Here is a 27,861-nt window from a genome sequence, read left to right as displayed (position 1 = left end):
GGCCTGTCTGCCACTTGGGCTCGTGGACTTTATGTGTGTGAACTACGGTTTATGAAGTGTAATAAACTGTGGACTGTGAAACACGGCAAAGTAGTTGGTGGTGTGCATTGATTGACGCAGCGAAGCGAGTATCCCCCAGGATAATGACAAGCGCTGCCTTACAATACCAATAGACAGACATAAAAATTAGTAGATCAAGCTCCCTGAGGATGCCACTTGGGCAATTGACTACATGGGTAAGCTTTGTACTGCATCATGTTAGGTGATCATTCACCATTATAATGGTCAGTTCACTTGTATTTATACATATCCTGATTTTAAACTTTCGTAATGATACCATGTGAATACCGTTTCTTTACTCTGACGCCATCTTGTGGTCATAACATATCAGTGTCTATGATTATCTTCTCTTAAGTTAGGAGTTGTGTCTCTCTCTCTCTATCTATCCATCTATCTATCTATCTCTCTCTCTCTCTCTACTTACCAACATATATGGATTTATTTTCTGCTACCCCTACATGTTTCTGTTTGCACATATTGTCCATGTTGATGTTCTAGTTTGCTGTGTCCTCACCATTGATCTACTAATTTTTATGTAATGTGATGTTACTGTCTGACTATTGGTATACATATACTTTTTACCTTTTTGAGATTTATAATAAAATTTATATTTTTTATATTTAATATTCTATAATGGCTGATGTCTTAGTGCTGCCCATTTTTAGGGGTTATTACTCCACTAGATTGTAGGATTTATGCACTATACGGACAAGCATAAAAAGGCATTGACAAAAGCAGTCCAACCCTTTCTGTTTGTTTTTTTCACGTTTCTATGTGACAATGTGTAAATCATTATATATTGGTGTACTGCCCTTACTTTCTAACTGTAATCTCACTCGATGCGTCCCCTGACTCTGTGTTTCCAATGATTTCCAACATCCTTTCCGCATGGGCTGTCCACTCAGGAAACATATGATAGAGGTTTGACCAATCGGATTCCTTAATTTCATTGGGGGTATGTTTGAGGGGATGCATCGGCAATGACCAGCTCTCCAAACTGCTTAGAAAAGACGTGAGGCCTTTGGCGACTCCTGTTGACCAAAGTAATGGGGAAAAGCATAAAAGAGTGACCGTTCAATAATATACTGGATTTCTTCTAAAGTTACTGATGACTCATTCCTTGAACAAATCATCAATATCAAATCATTTGCTTTGGGTCCAGGGTGTCAGACCTCAATCAGTTGTTATAAGCGTCACCGGAGGCCGGATGAAAGCACATGCAATGCGCAGCTCCTTTCAATGTCTCCCAGCGGCCGCTGGATACTGCTGAAAAGCTCCTATTAAATCAAATATTAGCTGCTGAAAGCATTTATTAATGAGCTGTTCTACAGTATTCATCACCGGTCCCACCACAGTTCCGCATCGCAGCTCCTTTATATTGCATTTCCATCTTGCCACCGCTGAAGCTTATAGCAGCTGATTAATGGGGGTGTCAGTCCCCCACCAATCTGATATTGATGACCTAACCTTAAGGTAGGGAATGTTTCAGCAGATATCAGCCCCCAAATTATTTTTATGCTCATGTAACTTGCAAAGACAAGTACTTTTAACTGAGCAGCCTGCCCCTTCATTACCGAGACATCTGCATATGATCGATAAAGAAATGAGTCTGAAGTGCTTTTTGCTCATGGAAGCACTTTCCGACCATCTGCCCTCTACATGTGTTTCCTGTCCAGCGCCATCTTCTCCTGCATGACTGACAGGTCCTTTGCTTGAAGTCGCACAGCAAAGGGGCGGTCAGTCAAGCAGGAGGAGATGACGCTGGGCGGGGAATAGAGCTGGAGTGACAGAGGCTTCTGAAAAGCTTCGACACGCCGAAAACACTTAATCTCCAATTGAAACACAGATTTCTCGGAAATGGAGCAACGGACTGTATTGCTAAAGGTTTAGTGGGATTTGTCTTTGTGAGAGCTACAGGAGCATATAAATAGTTTGGGGTGGTGAAATCCTGCTCATGTTTTCCCTTTAGAGCTCAATTTTATTCTTGCTTTATTTTGAACCAATATATAACAAAACGTTATCACAGATGTAAAGGAAGAACTCGACGTAACTGGGATACAATGCGATAAGTACTGATCACAGTAATACAGGTACGGACAACATATGGTAAAGTTAGATTGGAAATGGCACACTGGAAGACATCTGATCGACAAAAAAATGTGAAGGTTTGGTACTTTGTGATTTTATTCCAAGGCTTGTATAGCTTGTTCCGTACCAGAGGTTATTTCTGGTATTATCAAATGCAAATAATCCTTTGCAGAATTTTTTTGTGATTTTTTTCCATCCATTTGGAGTTTGCAGAAATCCATGTTCTCACCGTCAAAACCACTTCATTCATTCAACTCCAATCACAACTGAATGCATCCTTACTCATTTTCATTACTTTCTTCATTCATTCAACTCCAATCACAACTGAATGCATCCTTACTCATTTTCATTACTTTCTAAATCCGTTTGATTATCTGGCATCTATTGACTTACTAAACTGTACCTGTAGGGCAGAGTCACTCACCGTTTTCCCCCTCGGCTCTTTGCCGGTATTGCTCACTGAGGTCCTCTATGGTGTTGTTCAGGTCTTCCATGTGTTTTTGCTCCGGAGCTGGGCTCCCATCTAAGCCTTGGTGTCTTTTTAATAATTTCTCTCCCAAATGAGACCATAACTTCTGAATATCAGAGGCAACTTTAAGAGATTCCTGACTGTTTAGGACGTTATTCCCTTCAAACCGTTGTTGTTCTTCAACAATCATCTACAAGCACATCAGAAGAAGAACTGTAAAAGAAACCTTCTCACTCTGCTAAGGTAACTTACTGTCACATGTTATTAGTCGGTAAAATGCATTGTTTTGCAACAATTTTCAAAATTATGGCAAAAATTGTTGAAATTTTACCGCAATCACTGAACCATATGAATGCAGCTTTATGGTAAATGGAACCACTGAGTCATACATTTTTAATCAGCAAGCTAGCTTAGAGGCTAAAGTCTAAGAGCATTACATTGATCAAACTAAAAAAAAGTTTCCAGTGAGCTTAGCAATTTATGAAATGGATATTAGGGTATGTTCACAAGAACAGAATTGCTGCAGAAATTTTACGCAGCAATTTCACCAGAAACCACATCTGCGGCGAGAATCCAGTACCAAAATGTTCAAATTTTAGTGTAGATTTTATGTGGAGTTTATGTTGTGGGTAGAGCAGACCAAAAAAAATCTACAGGGTGGGCTATTTATATGGATACACCTAAATTAATTACAGCCTGTGACGTATTAGTATGCACAGGCTGTAATCCCCCGGTTCAGTGAGGCCTCCGGCGCTGAGCCCGCACTGAACCGGGCACATGTCAGCTGATTATTACAGCTGACATGTGCCCGCAACAATGTGCCCGCGGGTGGAATCGCGATCCACCACGGCTGTTAACCAGTTAAATGCCGCTGTCAATCTCTGACAGCGGCATTTAACAGCGCCGCACTGGAAGCGCGTCACTTACCCCGCCCATCGGCGACCCCGATCGTGGGACACCGATGGGTGGTCATGACAACCCTGGGTCTGCAGCAGACTCCAGTGGTTGTCATGAGCTGGTCGCTATGAGCGCCACCTAGTGGTCGGTGCTCACAGCACAGGACCATTTCTACTACATACAGGTGATCTGCTGATCATCTGTATGTAGCAGAGGCGATCAGACAAGTGCTGCTTCTAGTCTCCTATGGAGACTATAGAAGCAAGCAAAAGTGAAAAAAAATGTTTTTAAAAATATAAAAAATATATAAAAGTTTAAATCACCCCCCTTTCGCCCCATTCAAAATAAAATAATAAAAAAAAAACCCTACATACACATATTTGGTATCGCCGCGTTCAGAATCGCCAGATCAATATAAAAAAAGAATTAATCCGATCGGTAAACGGCGTAACAAGAAAAAATTTCTAAACGCGAGTATTACGTTTCTTGGTTGCCACAACATTGCAATAAAATGCAATAACGGGCGATCAAAACATCGGATCTACCCCAGGATCTAACAGCAGCTGAATACTCTAAAATATAGTCTTTTTGAGACTTGATGACTTTGATTTGAGTATCTAAGAGCATATACACCCCAAAATATAGTTTACACGCTCAGAGCTGGTGTTGTAACATTTCATTTCCCCAAAAAAATAACGAAGCAGAATTTCTACTTTTTGTCAAGCTAAAATTCAATATAATTTAATAATAATGACTCATTTGGGAATTTAGAAGAGTACCAACCTAAAAAAGACACACACTATATAAAATCAAGACACATTTTATATAAGTGTCAAACCTTCATACATTTTCCCAGTTCTTCACATCCTGTAGTATTGCTACTGTGACTTCTTCTTGTAGTTTATAGTAGTGCCAATCCACACTGGTATAAATAAAAGGAAAAGTTAAGAAATTAATTACTTAGGTTATTTCTGCCTTATATATTTCTTCCTACAAATTCTGAAGGGTTTCGGTGATGGTGTAAGGACTATAAAAAGGGACAATTACTTGAGCAAAATTGGACTTATGGCATTTGAATGTTGAAGGTTTCTGTCTAATTATAGTGAACCTGAAAGCTGATTGATGCTGCCCCAACCAGGGATAGTATGTTTTATATACCGGCTGTAGCATTTTAGCCAGATATGGTTTACTCTGAAACACTGCAGCATTTCAGAGAAAATTGTACATTTAAAAGCTATTCAAAGACCATGCTGCACAGGGGACTACCCCAAAAGGCCGATCCCTTAAAGCTTCTCCTGCCCGCTCCGCTTGAGTGACAGGTCTCTCCATAAACATGCACTTTTTTTGTAAAGATGTCCATATGTGTTGATCCGGTATCTATGTGTTGTACTGGATTTGCATAATTAATCATGTGGCACCTTGAATGCCAATATAATAATATTTGTCATGTCACTTTGTATGTCATTTGGGAAAGACTCAAGCGTTGAAACGTTGCTAATTAATTTTTTTGATGAAATGAAAGAAAAAATGTTTGATCTTCTGGGATGTTGTGGTAATCTTTTCTTTTGGATTATATTCTTGAGGCTGTTTTGAGGATGGAGCCTGATAACGCATCGCGTGCACCCGATTTGGATGATTGACTACCTAGACTTTAATGTTTTAATACAATGCTGCTGATTATTTTTTTTTTTCCTATTCACACATAGGGAAAGACCTGTGACTCACGGCTAGCGGACAGGGAGAAACAGCTGGGGACTAGCCCTTTTAACTAGTCGTTCTTGTGGCATCAGCCAGTGTCTGATATATGCTGTCCATGGTTCAGGCAGCATCTATCAGCTGTCAGGTTCCCTATCATGGAGGCCCTGTAAGCTGGCCATACACATGCAATAGTTGTCAGCCATATTCTCCTTCTGCTGACATATACCATATGTTTGAATATAAAGTACTAGATATGATACAGTTAGGTCCATATATATTTGGACAGAGACAACATTTTTCTAATTTTGGTTCTAGACATTACCACAATGAATTTTAAACAAAACAATTCAGATGCAGTTGAAGTTCAGACTTTCAGCTTTCATTTTAGGATATTCACATTAAAATTGGATGAAGGGTTTAGGAGTTTCAGCTCCTTAACATGTGCCACCCTGTTTTTAAAGGGACCAAAAGTAATTGGACAGATTAAATAATTGTAAATAAAATGTTCATTTCTAGTACTTGGTTGAAAACCCTTTGTTGGCAATGACTGCCTGAAGTCTTGAACTCGTTCACATCACCAGACGCTGTGTTTCCTCCATTTTGATGCTCTGCCAGGCCTTCACTGCGGTGGTTTTCAGTTGCTGTTTGTTTGTGGGCCTTTCTGTCTGAAGTTTAGTCTTTAACAAGGGAAATGCATGCTCAATTGGGTTGAGATCAGGTGACTGACTTGGCCATTCAAGAATATTCCAATTCTTTGCTTTAATAAACTCCAGGGTTGCTTTGGCTTTATGTTTTCGGTCATTGTCCATCTGTAGTATGAAACGACGACCAATCAGTTTGGCTGCATTTGGCTGGATCTGAGCACACAGCATGGCTCTGAATACATCAGAATCCATTCGGCTGCTTCTGTCCTGTGTCACATTATCAATAAACACTAGTGACCCAGTGCCACTGGCAGTCATGCATGCCCAAGCCATCACACTGCCTCCGCCGTGTTTTACAGATGATGTGGTATGCTTTGGATCATGAGCTGTACCACGCCTTCGCCATACTTTTCTCTTTCCATCATTCTGGTAGAGGTTGATCTTGGTTTCATTTGTCCAAAGAATGTTCTTCCAGAACTGTGCTGGCTTTTTTAGATTTTTTTTTTAGCAAAGTCCAGTCTAGGCTTTTTATTCTTGATGCTTATGAGTGGCTTGCACCGTGCAGTGAACCCTCTGTATTTACTTTCATGCAGTCTTCTCTTTATGGTAGATTTGAATATTGATACGCCTACCTCCTGGAGAGTGTTGTTCACTTGGTTGGCTGTTGTGAAGGGGTTTCACCATGGAGATTATTCTGTGATCATCCACCACTGTTGTCTTCCGTGGGCGCCTAATTCTTTTTGCATTGATGAGTTCACCAGTGCTTTCTTTCTTTCTCAGGATGTACCAAACTGTAGATTTTGCCACTCCTAATATTGTACCAATTTCTCGGATGGGTTTTTTCTGTTTTTGCAGCTTAAGGATGGCTTGTTTCACCTGCATAGAGAGCTCCTTTGGCCGCATGTTTACTTCACAGCAAAACCTTCCAAATGCAAGGACCACACCTCAAATCAACTCCAGGTCTTTTATCTGATTAATTGAGAATGAAATAACGAAGGGATTGCCCACACCTGTCCATGAAATAGCCTTGGAGTCAATTCTCCAATTACTTTTGGTCCCTTTAAAAACAGGGTGGCACATGTTAAGGAGCTGAAACTCCTAAACCCTTCATCCAATTTTAATGTGGATACCCTCAAATGAAAGCTGAAAGTCTGAACTTCAACTGCATCTGAATTGTTTTGTTTAAAATTCATTGTGGTAATGTCTAGAACCAAAATTAGAAAAATGTTGTCTCTGTCCAAATATATATGGACCTAACTGTATACCCTGCATATAAAGATAACAGTCTATAAAGAACAAACATACAAAACGTTTTCCTGAAAATGTAGCTGCCACTTCTTCAAGTCTGTGCGGATAATCTGCAGCTTCTCTGTGCTGGACTCCTCACTGCGCTGAAGCTCCAGGTGAAAGCGAGACATGTGGTCTCTCCATCGCTCCGTAATCTGCTGGATTTCAGAAAGGTCTTTTGTGTCCTAAAATGAGATGATATCGATGTGATACATTATATTACATGATAGTGTTGGAAAATATTACAAATGATTTCTATTATAGTATATATGAGGCTCATGCTCATTTTTTCCATATATTTTTCACCCCATTGTAATTTTAGTCTGTCGGAGAACAGTTTGTGGAAGGCTGCTTTCTGTTCCCCATGACTGTGCCCAGTTGAGAGCAAGATCTGTAAAGACATGGCAATGGTGACTATGGTATAGAAGATCATAACTGGCTGCAGAGAACTCTGACCACAACCCCATCCAACCTACTTTGGGATAAACTAGAGCAGAGAATGTGAACCCGGCCTCTTCTTTAACATCAATGTTTGACTTTCTGGATGAAGGGGCAAAAATTCCCACAGACACCTTCAAAACCTTGTAGAAAACCATCCCAGAAGAGAAGATGGTATAGCTTCAACTCTATAGTAATGACTATGAATTTAGAATGGGAGGTTATAATAGCTCTTGTACTCGTAATGTGGAGGGGTCCCAGTACTTTTATCCATATAATGTATTTTCCATTTGTTTACATCCACTGCTGGTTTTGGCTAAAAAAAACTACCGGGTGGGGTGAGGGTCTAAAAACTGCAGTTTTAGTCAGATAGAATAAAGAAAAAAAGTTGATATTAACCTGTTCCCGCTACAAAGACTACCATTGCATCATGCAGCCGGTGCTAGTGAATGAGCCCACACTATACCCAGCAAGTTCCTGCATTGCCATACAGCCAGCATCTGTGTTAGCAGCAATAGGAGATGGGCTCCTATATCGGCTTAATTGCCACAATAAATCTCTGTTCCGGACTCTCATTTTCCCTTCTTCCCCAAAACTGCAAAGCGATTGGGGGTTACCGAAAGATTACTATGACATCCGTGGGACTGCTAAAAGCCCCCATGCCTGCCATGTCGGTACTCTTCTGAATGCTCAGATGGTTTTACTTGCTAAAATTAATTTTAGCATGTTCTATGAAACAGTAACTTACATTTGATGCAAGGAGGACAATGAAATGCCGGATAATCTTGGTCCAGGTCTTCTCACTAATGTACAACCTGCGAGCCAGTTGCAGCTGATTCTCTTCTATAATCTAACCCAAAAGGTAATAAGATTTTTATGGAATTAAGAAGTAACAGCTCTCTTCTCCGGTGTACAATTCTACATTACAAAGATGTGTAAGTACCATGGACACACAGAGCACGATTCTCTGAATCTTTTAGTTACACCCATTATACTCTTTATATACGTTTAGCACCTTCTGGATTTTAAAACTGTTGTCAACTAATTTAAATTAGTTTATTTTAATTATTTTTTTTTAAATGGGCCAATGGTGGTCTTAAAATAATTAAAAAAAAAGATACTCCTCTGCTGAACCCTCATTGTTCCACTCCACCACTGCCTCTGTCCCCTCTGGTCTCTTTGCTTTTTATAGCGGGGGCCGATCATGCAGCCATTCTGTCTGAGCCAGACAGTTTATTAGCCATCTCTTGCTGCCCCAATATCTGTATCTGCCCCTAATAGAATCCTATGCTGATGTGCTGCCAGCATGGAGCTGTTGGATACTTCTCTATTTAGGATATAATCTTGGTTTTCATTAAAAATAAAAAGGCGTAATCTAAGATTATGACGCTAACACCATTTGCATCCTTTTGTAGCATGGTATATTGTTCAAATAATTAAAATGGTAATTGCTTCCTTAATGCTGCCTCTGATAGTGGTATAAAGGAAATAAAAACTTTCCATGTTTAAAGGGAACTTGTCATCTGATTCATGTTATCCCTCCATGGGCAGCATGAATCAGAACCTGACTGAACATTTGCAGCCAGGTATATTTTTTTTCCTAAAATGCATTTGATGAAGGGAAAGTTAGAAAATTCAGCTGGAGATCTTAGCCGGAAACCAGACTAGTCCAGGACCACCCCCCAGCAGGCTAATTCCAAGGTGATTGACAGGTCTTTCCCATAGCAAGAGACCTGTTAAGTACCTCTAGCAGCAGTGGCAAGAGCCAGACAGGGTTGGCACCGGACTAGTCTCGTTGCCGGCTACGGTTCCTGGCCAGATCTTCTAGCTACGTTTTCTTCAAAACCCTGAAACGATTCAGAAAAAAATATACCTGACTGTAGTCGTGCAGCCTGGATCTGATTCATGACCATGGTTTGATTAGCATGAATCAGATGACATTTTTCCTTTAAAATTAAGAAATCATTTTAATCCTACGTGTGGATTGTATCTGACAGGCTCTCACTTTGAAATGCTGATGGTATTGTAATTAGAAGCAATCACTCATGTATTCAGTAAATTTGTGTAAAATACGCTGTGTTTGCTAACAAGCCGTACCTTTCTTGCCAATCTGTAGGTTGCAGAACTCCAAAGATCTCTTTCCTCAGTGAGGTGAACTAATTGTTTCTCCAGGCGACTTCTTTGTAACTCATACAACTCACGGTACTCTTCTAAAAGACTGAGCAAGTCAGCAAATATTTTATTACACTACAGACATGTTAATACAGCGATGACAAGATTTATTAATTTTTCTTTTCTGGCATTTGTCCACTTGAGTTATAACAAATATATTTGGCAGAACAATGATCAAAAATAATTACAGTTATATGAAAAAGTTTGGGCACCCCTATTAATCTTAAGCTTAATGTTTTCTAAAAATTGGTGTTTTTGCAACAGCTATTTCAGTTTGATATATGTAATAACTGTTGGACACAGTAATGTTTCTGCCTTGAAATGAGGTTTATTGTACTAACAGAAAATGTGCAATCTGCATTCAAACAAAATTTGACAGGTGCATAAGTATGGGCACCCTTATCATTTTCTTGTTTTAAATACTCCTACCTACTTTTTACTGACGTACTAAAGCACTTTTTTTGTTTTGTAACCTCATTGAGCTTTGAACTTCATAGCCAGGTGTATGCAAACATGAGAAAAGCTACTTAAAGTGGCCACTTGCAAGTTGTTCTCCTATTTGAATCTCCTCTGAAGAGTGGCATCATGGGCTCCTCAAAACAACTGTCAAATGATCTGAAAACAAAGATTATTCAACATAGTTGTTCAGGGGAAGGATACAAAAAGCTGTCTCAGAGATTTAACCTGTCAGTTTCCACTGTGAGGAACATAGTAAAGAAATGGAAGAACACAGGGACAGTTCTTGTTAAGGCCAGAAGTGGCAGGCCAAGAAGAACATCAGAAAGGCAGAGAAGAAGAATGGTGAGATCAGTCAAGGACAATCCTCAGACCACCTCCAGAGAGCTGCAGCATCAACTTGCTGCAGATGGTGTCACTGTGCATCGGTCAACTATACAACGCACTTTGCACAAGGAGAAGCTGTATGGGAGAGTGATGCGAAAGAAGCCGTTTCTGCAAGCATGCCACAAACAGCGTCGGCTGAGGTATGCAAAAGCACATTTGGAGAAGCCAATTTCTTTTTGGAAGAAGATCCTCTGGACTGATGAAACCAAGATTGAGTTGTTTGGTCATACAAAAAGGCGTTATGCATGGCGGCAAAAAAACACAGCATTCCAAGAAAAACACTTGCTACCCACAGGAAAATTTGGTGGAGGTTCCATCATGCTTTGGGACTGTGTGGCCAATGCCGGCACCGGGAATCTTATTAAAGTTGAGGGACGCATGGATTCCACTCAGTATCAGCAGATTCTTGACAATAATGTTCAAGAATCAGTGATAAAGTTGAAGTTACGCAGGGGATGGATCTTTCAGCAAGACAATGATCCAAAACACCGCTCCAAATCTACTCAGGCATTCATGCAGAGGAACAATTACAATGTTCTGGAATGGCCATCCCAGTCCCCAGACCTGAATATCATTGAACATCTGTGAGATCATTTGAAGAGGGCTGTCCATGCTCGGCGACCATCAAACTTAACTGAACTGGAATTGTTTTGTAAAGAGGAATGGTCAAAAATACCTTCATCCAGGATCCAGGAACTCATTAAAAGCTACAGGAAGCGACTAGAGGCTGTTATTTTTGCAAAAGGAGGATCAACTAAATATTAATGTCACTTTTCTGGTGAGGTGCCCATACTTATGCACCTGTCAAATTTTGTTTGAATGCAGATTGCACATTTTCTGTTAGTACAATAAACCTCATTTCAAGGCAGAAACATTACTGTGTCCAACAGTTATTACATATATCAAACTGAAATAGCTGTTGCAAAAACACCAATTTTTATAAAACAATAAGCTTAAGATTAATAGGGGTGCCCAAACTTTTTCATATAACTGTATATGGGAAGCTCGTCATGAAGTGTTTATAGTTGACCGTTAAAATGGAAAAAAGTAAGAAAATGACCAATTGTTTTAAATCAGATTTTTGGGTTACATGTATTTTTACATAATGTTTTGCAATGTTTGTTTTTTCTTCCATATTACAATTTTTATTGAAAAACTAAATTAGTAATTGTGTAATTTTTTGCACTGACCACTAGGGTTGTTTTAGACGCATACTTCCTGTCTTTTCAGGAAGAGTTTTCAGCAGTTTCATTATCATCAGAGGTATCATTGCAATGACGGGTAATATCTCTATACATAGCTGAAAATACAGGACCCATCATTCACAGTAGGTGGTGTCATGGGTGTGTTGGGTGTGGCAGACAGTCATTCTGGATCCGGCTGTAGAAGGTCTCTGTGCTTGGCTTTGCAGATACCTTCTTGATACTTTCATTATCCTTCCCTCTCTGGGACCCAGTGGTGAGCTCCACTTTGTGCTGCTAATTAACATACTCTTGCTGGACCATTAAATAACACCCAGTCTCTCCAGAGAATCGCTGGTGATAGAAACATTTTCCTCTGTTCAGGCATGGAGTTCTAGCAGTCAGCTAGTTTCTTCTTGGATTTCTTTTGTGATTGTTGTCATGATCTCTCTGGTGTCTTCTCAAAGCTAAGTGTATGCCCTTGTCTGTTTACCTTGTCTGTCTTTAGTTGCAGCGGGGCTGACAAGTGCTCACCCCTCCCTACCTAGGGCCTAGCTCCAGGGTCAGCCAGGGCTAAGGTATCCTGCTCAGCAATAGGTGAGGAACCTATTTAGTGATGATAGGGGAGCCAGGGTGTTGTAAGATCTACCTAGGGGTCTCCACTCTCCCTTTCCCTAGTTGCTGGGCTTCCCCTCCTTTTCCCCTCATTGTATGCTGGATCCTTCCCATACTTAGCATGACATTCAGCTCCCGCTGCTCCTCCTCTTGTCACAATGACCTTTGCAGCAATTGTACATGTGGATTTTTTGAAATAACAGGAACTTAAGAGTCTAAAAAGCCCCAGTGGCCAATGTGAAAATCGCAAATTTAAATTTTTTATTGTTAACTTATGGACTGCCCATAGACTATAAATCTCCAAGCAGTCCAGATTTTACTCTGCACTGACTTTCTAAAACATTAGTGAAGTGTAAAGGCCCCGTCACACTAAGAGAGATCGCTAGCGAGATCGCTGCTGAGTCACAAGTTTTGTGACGCAACAGCGTCCTCAGTAGCGATCTCGCTACGTTTGACACTTAGCAGCGACCAGGCCCCTGCTGTGAGATCGCTGGTCGTGTCGGAATGGTCTGGACATTTCTTTGATCATTGAAGCCCCGCTGGGTAGCATGCATGGGTGTGTTTGACATCTTACCAATGACCTTGTTGACGACTCAGACACAGAAACACATAGGTGTGCATCGTTATACAGGTCGCTACGGGTCGCCGTATCGTTGCTGCGTCGTTGGGAAGATCTGACTGTTTGACATCTCACCAGCGACCACATAGCGACGCAGCAACGATCCCTGACAGGTCGTATCGTTGTCGGGATCGCTGTAGCATCGCTTAGTGTGACGGGGCCTTAAGCAGCTTGCAGTGCAAGCATCGTCAGACACAGCCAGACTCCTCACAGAGAAGATAAAACATTCTTTATTACCATATTTGCCTTCTATATATGCTATATAAACAAGCTGAACTAGCGCTTGTGTATACAGATTAGGATGCATAATACAGTCATGTGATCGCAGGGTGTAAGGAGGGAATAGGAGCTTCTGGGCCCTAGGAGACCCACTCATGTCCGCTATGTAGCCAGGAAGCTGCATTTCCACTGTAACTGAGATTAATATACCAGTTCTAGTTACAGGGGAAATCGGCAATAAAAATAAATAAATATAACAAAGCTAAAAAAAAAAAAAGAAAAAAAAAAGGCACTGCTTGTCTGAATCACTCTTTCTAGCTCTGGCCACATAAAAAATGTGTTCGATATATAAAAATAATTTCTACTGAAGGGAGAACATTTAAAATGTTTTAAGAGATACTTTGTGGTCTTAGAACAAAACTGAAAACCATAAAAATGTGATAAATAGACATTTTCGCCCCCAATATCTACAAAAAAAAAGTAATATAAAAATATATAAAAGGAATATAAAAATGACATAAAAATTAGGCCCAATATCTCAGAAAAAAAGGCAAAAATTACTTGAATATCCAAACGAGAAAAAGTGATTAAAGAACAGAGAGAATGACCTGGTCCAAAACTGGTTATTAAAAAATTGTGATCTGGAAAAAAAAACTTAAAAAAATACAGTACATTTAACACAGAAACCTGATTTATAGTACCACTGCAGCGGTTTTTTTAATTTTATTTTATGGATAAAGTGGTGCTTCAAATCGAAGTCCCGTGCCCCATGTCTCATACGCACCCTTCGGCATCTTCATTTGTTATCACCGCCTCTTCCGTAGGTCTTTGGCAGTGTGTGACCTGCCAGCTGCTCCAGTGTTTCATGGAGAGAGCCGGAGGTCACAACTCAATACATCTCTATGAGAACCTCGTTCTGGCTCTCAGACTTGTATTGAGAGCTTGTGATGTAACGAAGCTTTTTACAGATACATATAGGCATCTTACTTGGCGTTCTTCTTTGCGTTGTTCAAGGCCTTAGCCAGTTCAGCCTGTGCTTGCTTTGCATCTTTGCTCACACGCAGGTCATGTTCTCTTACTTGATATAACTCACTGAAATACACAACAACATTACAGTGTTATACAGATTGCAATAAAATCAGTTTTCACAATCCCAGGGTATAAGGTCACTACAAAGAAGCTATAAGACAAACAACCCAAAGTGACACCTGGAGGTACAGCTCATGATTCCCAGACCAAGATGGCTATGTACAGAGCATGTATAGAGGAGACTCAAAATGAAAAAAAGGGCTGAGGTTTTCCAATTATTGATAGATTTATAATTAGCATTTAATCATAAGGCCAGACACTGTTAAATATAGAAAATGAAAAAGAATGACACTTAAAGGAATTGTCCACTATGCAGACAACCTCTTCTGAATTACAATATTTCCCCACGTATAATAAAAACGCCTTATACTCACCTCCAGTGCTAGTACTGTTCCACTGTCACCGGTGTTGCGTCCTTGGGGCTCGCATGACATTATGTCACGTGAGCCCTGCAGCCAATCAGCGGTCGCTAATGGTCTGCTTCACTATCACTTCCTTTGGACAGAAGTCAGAAAGAGGGAGAGGCTCTCACTTCTTCCGTTGCTTTTATTCTATGTATTGCAATTGAGATGGGGTTGTCAGAGTAGTGGACAAACCCTTTAAAGAGAATCTGTCAGCAGGTTTTTGCTATTTAATCTGAGAGCAGCATAATATAGTGCACAGCCTGATTACAGGGATGTGTCACTTATTAGAGTGTGTGTTGTAGTTTCAATACATTCAGTATTTTATCAGCAGGATATTATCATGACAGGACTACATCTGGCATGTCAGGCTAATCTATGTAACCACCACTGATTGGCAGCTTGCTGACAAGTCACAGTGTACACATGACACTGCCAGTCAGGCGTGTGGCGGGGTTACACACAGCCCAAAACTCTTAGTTCTGCCACATCTACATCAGACAAGCAGGGATTCTACCAAAACTGCCTCAGGCAGTCCAGTAAGTGATACATCACTGGAATCAGGCTGCTCTCAGATTACATAGCAATGATGATGTGTCAGAAATGTATGAGTGCTGCAGCCAGTCGTTGGTCTCAGTGGTGATGCTTGCATTTACGGAAGACGTCTGCTTAGGCTAGTGATTGGGTGCAGCGGTCATTTGGATGGATTTGTCTTCCATAACTAAAAGGCCAGTGGAACTAACCTGTTAGCGCCACAGGGAATGCATTTATTAACTTTCCTGCTATTTATTTTTTTAAATCAAGTGGTCCTACATGAGAATGGCTTTTCTACTCTAAGAGCAGTGAGAATATGTAACTGTGTCAAAAGAATTAATTCAAAGCGTTTATTTGTATTTTACTTTACTCTCTTATATAGTGCCAATAATTCCACAGCACTTTACAAACATCATGATTTAAAATTTATTACAACTACCTCTATCATCATATTATTGTAAAAAAAATGATATATTTATTTCAACACTATATGAGACATATTTGTCTCTTTTTTTCTATTGTAAAAGGCAGAAAGTGCCTATAAACATTTCTTTATATGCAAAAAACGAATCCTGTACCACCATTTATTTAAAGCAGGCATCATCAAATTTCACAATAGGAAAAACATACATTTTTTATACAGACCTCCTAGACCTGATGAGACTGGTTTACTTACTTTGAAAATCCATTTTACAATGTCAGTATAATTGTTCTAAAGTTTTCCCCACTTTAGATTAATTATGTTATGAATCCAGATTTAGGCCTATCAGGATTCTACATGTCATTGTAACATGGATTTTCAAAGTAAGTACACCAGCCTTATATTTATTTAATAATGTAGGCACTTTGGTTAGTGATATCTGGTGACTGATCTGTTTTAAGGTGATATTATTTTCCAGATCCAGAGGATTTATCTTCAAATGTTGTATACCTTTTATACTGGAGTGTAGATTCCTATATTAAGATGGCGCAGTGATCATGTATGTGCACTACAGCTCCATTCACACAGGACATCGAACTTTCACGATCGATGGCGGTCCTAACGTTCAGACCATCGCCATCATCCGTTACATTATTTAAAATACAAAAGTACTCACTCCGTTAATTCTCCTATGGAATTCTTAAAATAAATGATCTCTTCAGTAAGACTTCGGTCTAATGCCCGCTGAGCCAGCAAGTCATTGTAGAGGCTAAGTACTTGTCGCGGGATCTTATTCAACAACATTACATATCGTTGTCTGCAAAAAAACAAATAATAATAAGACATATTTGACTTCACAAATTAATCCAGAGCACAAAGAAGTGAAAGAATCTTAGAAATAGGTGTTCAATGCTCATTTACTTTGCTGGTTGCACCGCTATGTCACTTTTCTTTCCAAAATATTGAAAATAATATAATGGGCTCATGTTTTGTATTTTCCTATGGAGGACTGTGATCATAGATTATGTCTTCAACTTTACAGTGGGATGCATCATACATGTTGCAGGGGGAGGAATATAAAATATGAATGTTGTAGATTGGTCCTACACTTCATCTGTAGCAAATAAATATTTATTTATTTTACTCACTTATATAGCGCCATTAATTCCACAGCGCTCCACAGACATCATTCGCACTGTCCCCCATTGGGGCTCACAATCTACATTCCATATCACTATATCATTGAAGTGTGGGAGGAAACCGGAGAACTCGGAGGAAACCCACACAAACATGTGGAGAACATACAAACTCCTTGCAGATGTTGTCCTTGGTGGGATTTGAACCCAGGACCCCAGCGCTGCAAGGCTGCAGTACTAACCACTGAGCCACCGTACTGCACATATATGTCAATCTCTGGGGCTAACATAAGCTTTCGCAGCACTATTTCAGCCAGCCTTTAAAGGGACAAAACCAGTAGAAATGGTCGGCACTCCGTTCTGAGAAAAGTGGTGCACGTGGAAAATCAGAATATTCATCAATGAAATTTATCATACTTATCATTGATCAAAGCTCGGGATGGGCTGAAACATCTTCTGTGGTTGTCCACTAAAGAAGCATTGAAAACATATGTGAGTGCCGGGATTTTACTTCATTGCTGAATAGCCATTAAAGGGAGACCACGCCATTATCCCAGCCTCCATAGTGAGATTTCTGACTATGTTTCTGTTGCCAATTTCTTGTCTCCACATCTAGCCTTCTCATTCTTTTCCTGCTGCTCCATCATATGAAGGAAACAATCTTACACTTCTTACATATCAAGATCCAGCATGAAGTAATCAGCAGCACACATCTCCCCTGTGTTTGCATGCTGCACACTCCCAGCCTCTCCCCACACAGTAGGATCATTCAGCTCAGAATCAGGAAATCTCACACAGCAGTCAAACAGAGAGGCAGTGGAAAGCCCACCTGCGGCCTTCAGTCTCCCTTTATTAAGGTTTCATTACTATCTTTTTTAACTACCGTACATTTGAGAATGTTTTTCTATGTAATGTTCATGTTTAAATATTTTATATTTGTGTCTCCTTTCATGTGACAAAGTTTTCTAGAAGGTATTAGACCCACTAAGTCCATCTTGGCTTCACTTCTGAATATCCCTGTTCGTAAAAGCTGCAATTTGCACAACTTCTGCCAGCAAGTCAGGAACTGACCTCCAGGTGTGTACTTGGACTACAATTTCTAGAGCGTTTTCATTATGAATGCCGCACACTTATCACGATTTAGTGTCGCAGATGCTGCTTTGGTGAATACCGTGCAGCTGACAACATCAGGTCGTACCGGGCTTTATTCAGCATCACTTTGTCTTCAAAAGAGCAGTGAGAAATCAGTCACAAGACCACAGTATCTTTTTATCACACAAATGAAAGCTCTTATTGGGTTTAGAACATTTATCAGAGGGTATCAGAAGCATGGCACTCGTGTCAAGCAGTGTTCATTTTTAAAGGTAGAAAATGCTCGAAATTATCAATGATCAACATTGAGATATTGACATGTAGGTGACTGACCTGAGCTTGGCTAGTAGTTCCCCTCTCTCCGCACACTCTACGCTGACCTGTCGAATCAACTCATGAAACACGATGTTATAGATGTTTTGTTCTGTCTTCAGCAATTCCAGCAGATTGTGAATCTAAGTAACCAGAGAGGAAATAAATCATACATCCATTATATAATACAAATTTGGAGCAAGTTTTTCAACACAGGAGTGCAATCTAATTTATTACTTATCCTCGAAACTGGGTTCCCCTGACCCCCAACCCATGGTCACTATGAAGGAAGAGGTGGAGATGCATTCATGGCTCTCTTCAGTCACTTCTATGGACTGTCCAAAAACAGTCAAGTAAAAGTGTCCTCCTTTCCAATCACAGTGGGACAAAGATCAGGCGACCCCCATTTTGGAGATAAGTGGGGGTTCCCGAGGTGGAACCTGAATCTATCACACATGTATGGTATATCCTGTGTATATAGCATTAATGTCCAAGATAGAAATTCCCCTCTAACTGCTCAAAACTTTACTATAAAAGGTGACTAGATCCTGATTAAACAGGTTTTCCTTTTCCAACTAATCCATTAGTCTACGAAGAATAACAAAATTGTATGTTTCAACCCCTTCAGGATCTCCCATCTTTTGTTTTAGGGCTTTTGTCCCCCCTCCCTTCTTCCGAAAACTGTAACTTTTATAAGTTTTCAGTAACATAGCCGTGTGATGGTTTATTTTTGATAATATGTAGTTTTGAATTCCACCATTCTCTTTACTGTGGCATCTACTGAAAAAAATAGGAAAAACAGTCTAAGTGGGGTGAAATGGTGAAAAAACACAATTCCGCCATCGTTTTCTATTTTTGTTTCATCTTTATAGTTTTTATTTTGTGGTGAAAATGTCCTGGCGATATGATTCTTCTGGTCAGTATGATTACGCTGCTATAAAACGTTATATTTTAGTGGCAAAAAAAAAAGTTCAGAACTTTCTAGAAGAAAAATGTATCGCCATTTTATTTTTTATTGGTACTATTTTGAGGTACATAGACATTTTGCTCACATTAAATTGCATTTTTGGTGTGGGGGGGGGCTAAAGTGATTGAAAATGGTAATTTGATTACTTTTCTCTCTCTTTACCTCTTGCCATATAGGTTAATTAATTTTTTGTTTTTTTATAGTTCGGACTTTAGAGATGCAAATGGTACCAAATATGATTGTTTTAATTTTTAATTTTTCTTTATCATATTTCAGTCTGTCGTGCTTACCTGAGTTGGCCCTTCCAGTTTTACATCTTCATCTATACCTGCTTGCTTTAGCATGGTGTCCATCACCTTCATCAACTGAAGAACCTCGGCTCTTCCACTTGGTTTCCTATAGTCAGTGCAGCAGATTTAATGTTATTAAACCAATTTATTAACATGACTTTACAATAATTGTCGGATAATGAGGGTACAACATACTTACATAGAAGGAAATAAGCGCAGCTTCTTATCATCATCTTCTAGCAGGGTGGTGTACTTACTAAAGGTAAAATGTTAAGACAGTAAAGTAGATATTAAATACTGAGTACACCTCTGCCACTGAATACCTATGTTTAATTGGAATCTTTCTACAAATTTGGTTATATATGGGGTTAAGTGTGATGTGTAAGAACATTAGCCGTTACTGAGGAGTTCTCTGAAGAAAACTGGAAGTATAATTCTTCTGGTCAGTATGATTGACGGCAATACCAAGCTTGTAAAGTTTTTTTTTTTTTTAAATTTACCATAAGTAGTGAAAAAAAGGAAAACTCGTAAAAACTAAAATTTGGTGTGTCACTATTTTCTGAGTCCCACAAAGTTTTACATGTTTTTTTGCATGGCAAGATGACATTTTTATTGATCCCATTTTGGAACACATACAGTGGGTACGGGAAGTATTCAGACCCCTTTAAATTTTTCACTCTTTGTTTTATTGCAGCCATTTGGTAAATTCTAAAAAGTTAATTATTTTTCTCATTAATATACACTCTGCACCCCTTCTTGACTGAAAAAAAACAGAAATGTAGAAATTTTTGCAAATTTATTAAAAAAGAAAAACTGAAATATCACATGGTCATAAGTATTCAGACCCTTTGCTCAGTATTGAGTAGAAGCCTTTGAGCTAGTACAGCCATGAGTCTCCTTGGGAATGATGCAACAAGTTTTTCATACCAGGATTTGGGGATCCTCTGCCATTCTTCCTTGCTGATCCTCTCCAGTTCCATCAGGTTGGATGGTGAATGTTGGTGGACAGCCATTTGCAGGTCTCTCCAGAGATGCTCAGTTGGGTTTAGGTCAGGGCTCTGGCTGGGCCAGTCAAGAATGGTCACAGAGTTGCTCTGAAGCCACTCCTTTGTTATTTTAGCTTTGTGCTTAGGGTCATTATCTTGTTGGACAAGGTGAACCTTCGGTCAAGTCTGAGGTCCAGAGCACTCTGGAAGAGGTTTTCATCCAGGATATCTCTGTAATTGGCCGCATTCATGTTTCCTTCAATTGCAACCAGTCGTGCTGTCCCTGCAGCTGAAAAACAACCCCATAGCATGATGCTGCCACCACCATGTTTCACTGTTGGGATTGTATTGGGCAAGTGATGAGCAGTGCCTGGTTTTCTCCACACATACCGCTTAGAATTATCACCAAAAAGTTCTATCTTCGTCTCATCAGACCCGAGAATCTTATTTCTCATAGTCTGGGAGTCCTTCATGTGTTTTTGAGCAAACACTATGCGGGCTTTCATATGTCTTGCACTGAGGAGAGGATGCCGTTGGGCCACTCTGCCATAAAGGCCCGACTGGTGGAGGGTTCCAGTGATAGTCTACTTTGTGGATCATTCTCCCATCTCCCTACTGCATCTCTGGAGCTCAGCCACAGTGATCTTGGGGTTCTTCTTTACCTCTCTCACCAAGGCTCTTCTCCCACGATTGCTGAGTTTGACTGGACGGCCAGGTCTAGGAAGAGTTCTGGTGGTCCCAAACTTCTTCCATTTAAGGATTATGGAGGCCACTGTGCTCTTAGGAACCTTGAGTAATTCATAAATTCTTTAGCAACCTTTGCCAGATCTGTGCCTTGCCACAATTCTGTCTCTGAGCTCCTTGGGCAGTTCCTTTGAGCTCATGATTCTCATTTGGTCTGACATGCACTGTGAGCTGTGAGGTCTTATATAGACAGGTGTGTGCCTTTCCAAATCAAGTCCTATCAGTTTAATTAAACACAACTAGACTCCAATGAAGGAGTAGAACCATCTCAAGGAGGATCACAAGGAAATGGACAGCATGCGACTTAAATATGAGTGTCTGAGCAAAGGGTCTAAATACTTATGACCATGTGATATTTCAGTTTTTCTTTTTTAATAAATTTGCAAAAATTTCTACATTTCTGTTTTTTTTCAGTCAAGAAGGGGTGCAGAGTGTATATTAATGAGAAAAATAATTAACTTTTTAGAATTTACCAAATGGCTGCAATAAAACAAAGAGTGAAAAATTTAAAGGGGTCTGAATACTTTCCGTACCCACTGTACAACTTTTTGATTGCTTCTTATTGCATTGTTGGAGTTGCGACAACAAAAAGAAACACAGATCTGGTGATTACATTTTTTTTTCTTCTTACAACTTTTACCATTTGGGTTAAATTTATTTAATATTCTGATAGATCTGAATTTTATAATGTTAAATGTGTTTATTTTTTTTACATCTTTATTTTATTGTGCAATGACATAATGTTGCAGTTTGTAGAGAAAGTCCCATTCTTCAGTGAAGTCTGAGCTTAACAAAGAGTACCGACATAACAAGCCTGCAGTGGAAGCCCTGCAGTCGGAATCTAATTTTATGGTCACATTCACACGTTCAGTATTTTAAATCAGTATTTGAAAGCCAACACCAGGAGTGGGTGAAAAATGCAGAAGTGGTGACGTGTTTCTATTATACTTTTCGCCTGATTGTTCCTCTCCTGGTTTTCCCTTACAAATACTGATGTAAAATACTGACCAAATACTGAACGTGTGAACATGACTATAAAGGTAGATTCCGACTGTGCAGGGCTTCTACAGCAGGCCTGTTATGTCGATACTCAGAATGTTAAACTAGGAACCTCGTGTTCAGTTGTGAAAATTTTTGCTTAGCAATAGATCAATGTATAATTTTGGATGTGGGGTCCATGTCTTTCTCTATACCTATGGTATAAACCCTTAAAGGGGTTGTTCCCTTTCAGGAAAGTTCATCCCTGGGAGGAGGCTATTATAAAGAAACAATACGCCCTGTGCTCACCTTTTCCGAATCCACCAGTGAGTCTTGCCACTTATACCTGGTGAAGTCAATGAATGGCTGCCTCGTTGTTGATGTGACGTCAGCACCGCAGCCAAAGCCAGACACTATGAGCGGTTTGTTTCTTTATAATATTCTGCAACCAGGAATGAACTTTTAATGAAAGTGATCAACCCTTTTAATGCTGCTGTCAATGTCTAGATTGACAGCGGCATTTAAAGGGTTAGCAGCTGAGCTCTGATCACTGCTGTTACAGGCAGATGCAGACCTCTGAGCCCGCTCCATACACAGGCTGCTGACATTGGATGGACCAGTACATCCAGCCTCCGTAAGGGGTTAAAAAGAGAAAACTATTTTACTTACTCTTCATAATACTCAAGTCCCAAAACACCTTTATTCTTAACAATGTAAAACTCGTTTGGAATAAGACTTTCTTCAATGCTTCGCTCCTAGAATAATACAAGTATTAATAAGTATTAATTAATGATGAGCTGTGATGTTCTCTGTCATAAATCTCACTCCAGTACCTGACTGGAGTAAGATTTCTGGCATAGCACACGGAGGTGCACGCTACTTGTCAGACTCTCCAGATTCATGAAGAAGTGTGCATCTCTTCATGAATCAGGAGCGTCTGACTCCACAATGCCCCCTCATCAAGATCGCCGTGAACAACGTGGGTCTTGAGGAATCGGCCATATGTGTGTAGAAGCAGGGGCGGACATACCGCCTGTGCAGCCGGTGCAATTGCACAGGCGCCCTGAGCAGGGGGGGGTCCAGGAGATCCATCACAGAGCTGTCAGCAGCATTAGGGCTATGTGCCCACGATGCAGAAATGCACCAGATTTTTTCTTGAGCATTTCTGCATCTCCCTGGCAGAAAAAACGCATGCGGATTGTACATGCGGATTGTACATGCGGATTGTACATGCGATTTTCCTGCCAGGGATATGCGGATGTGAAGCGTTCTTCACATGCATTTCAGCATGCGGGTTGACAAGCGATTTTAGTATCACTTGGAAAGTGCTTGACAACTGGGTCACACTATATAAATCCATGCAACCGGCATGGATTTATATACTGTGACCGTAAAAGAATGATAAAAAATAAAAAAATAAATATATACCGTATATTCCGGCGTATAAGACGACTTTTGAAGACTGAAAAATCTTCTGTCTAGTCTGGGGTCGTCTTATACGCCGGTAATGCTTTTGAACTTTCAGAAATTGACATGCGGGGATACTCTGGGGGTGTTAATAAGCTGCCGCGGCCATATCCCTGCCATGTCGGAGTTAATATAAGGTGGAGGGAGTTAAAATACGGCGGCGGTAGGTCCAGACAGTCAGCGCTTCTGTGCTGAAACGGACACATCGCTGCATATTCCCAGCTCCGGACACAGCGCAGGGCTTCTGTGCCGACAGCTTTCACTTGTCACAGAAGCGCTGCGCTGTGTCCGGAGCAGGGAAGTTCGCATCGCTTCTGTGACAATATATGAAAAGCCGGCAATTCAGCAGCGGCATAAGCCGGCACCCGACAATTTAGAATAGAAAGAATAGAGCATCACACATAGATTAGATAGATAGAAACATGTCAGTCACATATATATGAAGTACAGTGACAGTGTTGCTTACTGTACTTGTCATTTAGTGTAAAGGATTTATTAAAACAAATAATAGTGTTTTCATGCACCGTCTCTTTAAAAAAGCCGGCCGGCAATTCAGCATCTGTACCCGACAATTTATAACAGAAAGATAGAGCATCACACATAGATTAGATAGATAGAAACATGTCAGTCACATATATATGAAGTACAGTGACAGTGCTGGTTACTGTACTTGTCATCTAGTGTTAAAATAACGGATTTATTTAAAAAAAAATTGGCGTGGGGTTCCCCTTAATTTTAGTCTCTAGCGGAGGTTAAGCAGACGGCTGGGGCAGATGTTTGAAGCCTGGGAAGGGGGTAATACCCACGGAGCTTCCCAGGCTACTAATATCAGCCCCCAGCTGAATACATAGCCTTTACTAGCTATTAAAATGGGGGACCCCCCAAAAAAAATGACGTGGGGTCCCCCCTAATTTAATAGCTAGCAAAGGCTAGGCAGACAGCTGGGGGCTGATATTAATAGCCCAGGAAGGGAGCCATGAATATTGGCCCCCTCCCAGGCTAGAAACACCAGCCAACGATCTTCTGCAATAAAAGAAAAATAATAAAGCAACATCATCCTTACCTTTCCATGGTTCCCAGGACAGCTTCAGCTCTGCTACATCGAGATGACAGGCTGGACCGCAGCAGAACGCCGCCATCCAGCCTGTCATCCCGCACACACTGAGAAGCGCAGGCATGCTTGCGCTCCTCAGTGTCTCGCTGTGACGGCATCCAGATGAGCCGACAATGAACTCAGCTCACCTCCTGGACGTCCGTCACTGACAGCGTGGGAAACTTCTACTGCGCATGCGGGGAGCAGGAGAATTTTCCCACGCTGTCAGTGACGTGCATGAGGTGAGCCGAGTTCATTGGACATGATCTCGGCTCATCTGGATGCCGTCACAGTCAGACACTGAGGAGCACAAGCATGCCTGCGCTTCTCAGTGTCTGCCGCATGGCAAGCTGAACGGCAGCGTTCTGCTGCGGTGCAGCCTGTCATGTGAATGTAGCAGAGCTGGACCGGTCCTGGGAACCATGGAGAGGTAAGGATGAGGTTGCTTTATTATTTTACTTTTATTACAGGAGATCGTTGGCTTCAGCTGGAATGGGCGTGATGGTAAGTATGGTTTAATTTAGAACATTAAAAAATTGTGTCTTTATTTCAATTAAAGGACTTTATTCTGGGTGTTGTGTTTTTTTTAAATACTTTACTAGAAATTCATGGTGGTCATGTCTAATATTGGCGTGACCCCATGAATTTCGGGCTTAGGGCCAGCTGATAATGCCAAGCTGGCCCTAACCCCTTTATTACCCAGTGAGCCACCGCACCAGGGCTCTGGATGAGTTGGGTACAGCGCCAGAAGATGGCGCTTCTATGAACGCGCCATTTTCCGGGGTGGCTGCGGACTGCAATTTGCAGCGGGGGGGGCCAGAAAGCTTGGGCCTCCCTGCGCTGCAGATTCCAGCCCCCAGCTGCCTAGTTGTACCTGGCTGGACACAAAAATAGGGCGAAGCCCCATGTCTTTTTTTTTTTAATTATTTCATGAAATAATTAAAAAAAAAAGGGCTTCCCTATATTGTTGTGTCCGGCCAGGTACAAATAGGCAGCTGGTGGTTGGGGGCAGCCCGTTCCTGCCTGCTGTACCTGGCTGGACACAAAAATATGGCGAAGCCCAAGTCAACATTTTTGGGAAAAATTAATTACAAAATTAATAATAATTTAGGGACTGCATCTTTATTAACCCCTCAATTGTCATTTAGTGTTAAAATAAAGGATTTTTTAAAAAGAAAATTGGCGTGGGATCCCCCATCATTATAGTCTCTAGCGGAGGTTAAGCAGACGGCTGGGGCAGATGTTTGAAGCCTGGGAAGGGGGTAATACCCACGGAGCTTCCCAGGCTACTAATATCAGCCCCCAGCTGAATACCTAGCCTTTACTAGCTATTAGAATGGGGGACCCCCCCCCAAAAATGACGTGGGGTCCCCCCTATTTTAATATGTTTATGAGTGACAGTTTTCCTGCTATATACCTGCATGTCATAAGAATTTAAATTAAAAAAGGACCATGTTAAATTCAAATCTGTTTTTTTTTAATTTTTACCGGTGTTTGGTATGCGTTGGAAAAGGGGTAGTCTTATACGGTGAATATATCCTAAACTCTATATTTTAACAGGAAAGTAGGGGGGTCGTCTTATACACCAGGTCGTCTTATACGCCGGAATATACGATACTTACCTTCTGATGGCTCCCGGTGTCTTTATCCGATCCGTCCTGGCTTGCCGGCAGCTCGCGATACACTGAAGGACCTGCTGTCACATCACTAAATGACGTCAGCGCAGGTCCTACAGTCCACCGCGAGCTACCGGCAAGCGAAGACAAGCGCACCGGGGGCCATCAGAAGGTAAATATAATATTTATTTTTTATTTTATTATTTTTTTTACAGGTTCTATGGTACCCGGGTCCGGAGGAGAGTCTCCTGTCCTCCACACCCGGGTACCATCCGCACATTGAAAAACATGGATTCCGCATGTACAGATGCAGTGATGCGGATTCCATGTGTTCCGATGCAAGTCAATAGCGGTGAAAACGCAGCGCTACCAAAATAATTGGTAGTGCTGCGTTTTTTTCCGCAATGATAATCCGCAGCGGAAAATTCCGCAGCATGTGCACAGCACATGCGGATTATCATTGGGGAACATGGCAGGCCTTCTACCATTGCCGCTGCAAAAACGCATTGTTGGCACAAAGCCTAACACTTAACAGGAGAGGCAGACACTCTACACAAGATTATGATGAAAGGAGCCCCCTGTCCTCACTTGTTAAGGGTTATTGCTGCTGTCCTGTCTTATCTATGTGCAGATGCTGCTGCTGACATGGACCTGCCTGGGAGGGAGATAGCTGAAGCAGGACAATAACCATGTCCTGATCACTAGAAGAGGGGTCTCCAGAGCACCCCTTCATACACCATTATAAAGTTATAGGCACTGCACACTGACATTTGTGCCTCATTGCCTGCTTTATAAGCACATCTGGCTGACAGAGGATGAAATTCAAGTGTCTTCTGTGCCCTGCAGTCTCAGCTTGGAGCGGGAAGCTTCAGCAGAAGATGACTATGGACCAGACTGACAGGATGGTAAGACACACAGCCTCTCCTGTGGAAGTTCTGGAATAGTATTGTTTTAAGGAAATCAAAAATTCCTATATGAACATGTTGGCAGCAGTGGTCACCTGCGGAAAGTGCCGGTCACATATCCACAAGTTGTGTGCACAGCGGCTGCCAGTGACATGCACTAGTGCAGTCTGTACCCGGCAAGGGCAAGCTGCAATCCCACATAGACCATAAGTCTGTATGAAGAATCGCTGAAGTCCCCTGATACACTGGTTAATATAGGGTCAGTGAACATGGGCATCATACTGACCCAATGTACAGTACAATTGTTCAAATGAGCCTATTACATCCCTTAAAATGAATTGAAGTCCTGATTCCCAGTGCAAGTGGGCGGTCGCGTGATCGCTTGTATGAGATTTGCGCTGCTGTTGTAAGCAGCATGTGCACAGAGTTTGTGGACCCATAGGGTTACTATTCACCCCATACACTGCTCTATGTGTGTGCTGCTTACAAGAGCAGCGTCCTTCAGAGCGGTGTTTTGAGCAATTGGTGGAGGTCTCAGGACCCAGACGCCCACCGATCACAAGCTATTTGCAGTGCCTATTGTATATTTAACAAAAAAAA

At 41.1% G+C, this 27,861-nt stretch overlaps 1 protein-coding gene across 2 annotated transcripts in view; it reads right to left on the bottom strand.

The window, feature by feature from the left end:
* The window catches only part of AXDND1 (axonemal dynein light chain domain containing 1), a 54,568-nt gene that overhangs the window by 19,090 nt on the left and 7,617 nt on the right, over positions 1 to 27,861 (bottom strand). For both annotated transcript variants that reach the window (XR_012247720.1, XM_073643260.1), the window contains exons 5-16: positions 22,850 to 22,935; positions 19,672 to 19,728; positions 19,473 to 19,578; positions 18,237 to 18,358; positions 16,352 to 16,492; positions 14,218 to 14,322; positions 9,679 to 9,799; positions 8,330 to 8,431; positions 7,162 to 7,328; positions 4,361 to 4,436; positions 2,573 to 2,807; positions 878 to 1,091 (exon numbers count right to left, since the gene is read on the bottom strand). Coding sequence is in view for 1 of the 2 variants with exons in the window: in XM_073643260.1 (XP_073499361.1) it covers positions 878 to 1,091; positions 2,573 to 2,807; positions 4,361 to 4,436; positions 7,162 to 7,328; positions 8,330 to 8,431; positions 9,679 to 9,799; positions 14,218 to 14,322; positions 16,352 to 16,492; positions 18,237 to 18,358; positions 19,473 to 19,578; positions 19,672 to 19,728; positions 22,850 to 22,935 (1,532 nt within the window). In the remaining variant the exon portion in view is untranslated. The remainder of the gene's footprint in view (positions 1 to 877; positions 1,092 to 2,572; positions 2,808 to 4,360; positions 4,437 to 7,161; positions 7,329 to 8,329; positions 8,432 to 9,678; positions 9,800 to 14,217; positions 14,323 to 16,351; positions 16,493 to 18,236; positions 18,359 to 19,472; positions 19,579 to 19,671; positions 19,729 to 22,849; positions 22,936 to 27,861) is intronic.

The sequence above is a fragment of the Phyllobates terribilis genome, unplaced genomic scaffold (assembly GCF_046119375.1).
Source record: "Phyllobates terribilis strain yellow unplaced genomic scaffold, ASM4611937v1 Scaffold_8__6_contigs__length_399053987, whole genome shotgun sequence".
Taxonomy (NCBI): domain Eukaryota; kingdom Metazoa; phylum Chordata; class Amphibia; order Anura; family Dendrobatidae; genus Phyllobates; species Phyllobates terribilis.
This window is presented reverse-complemented; position numbering and strand designations above follow the sequence as displayed.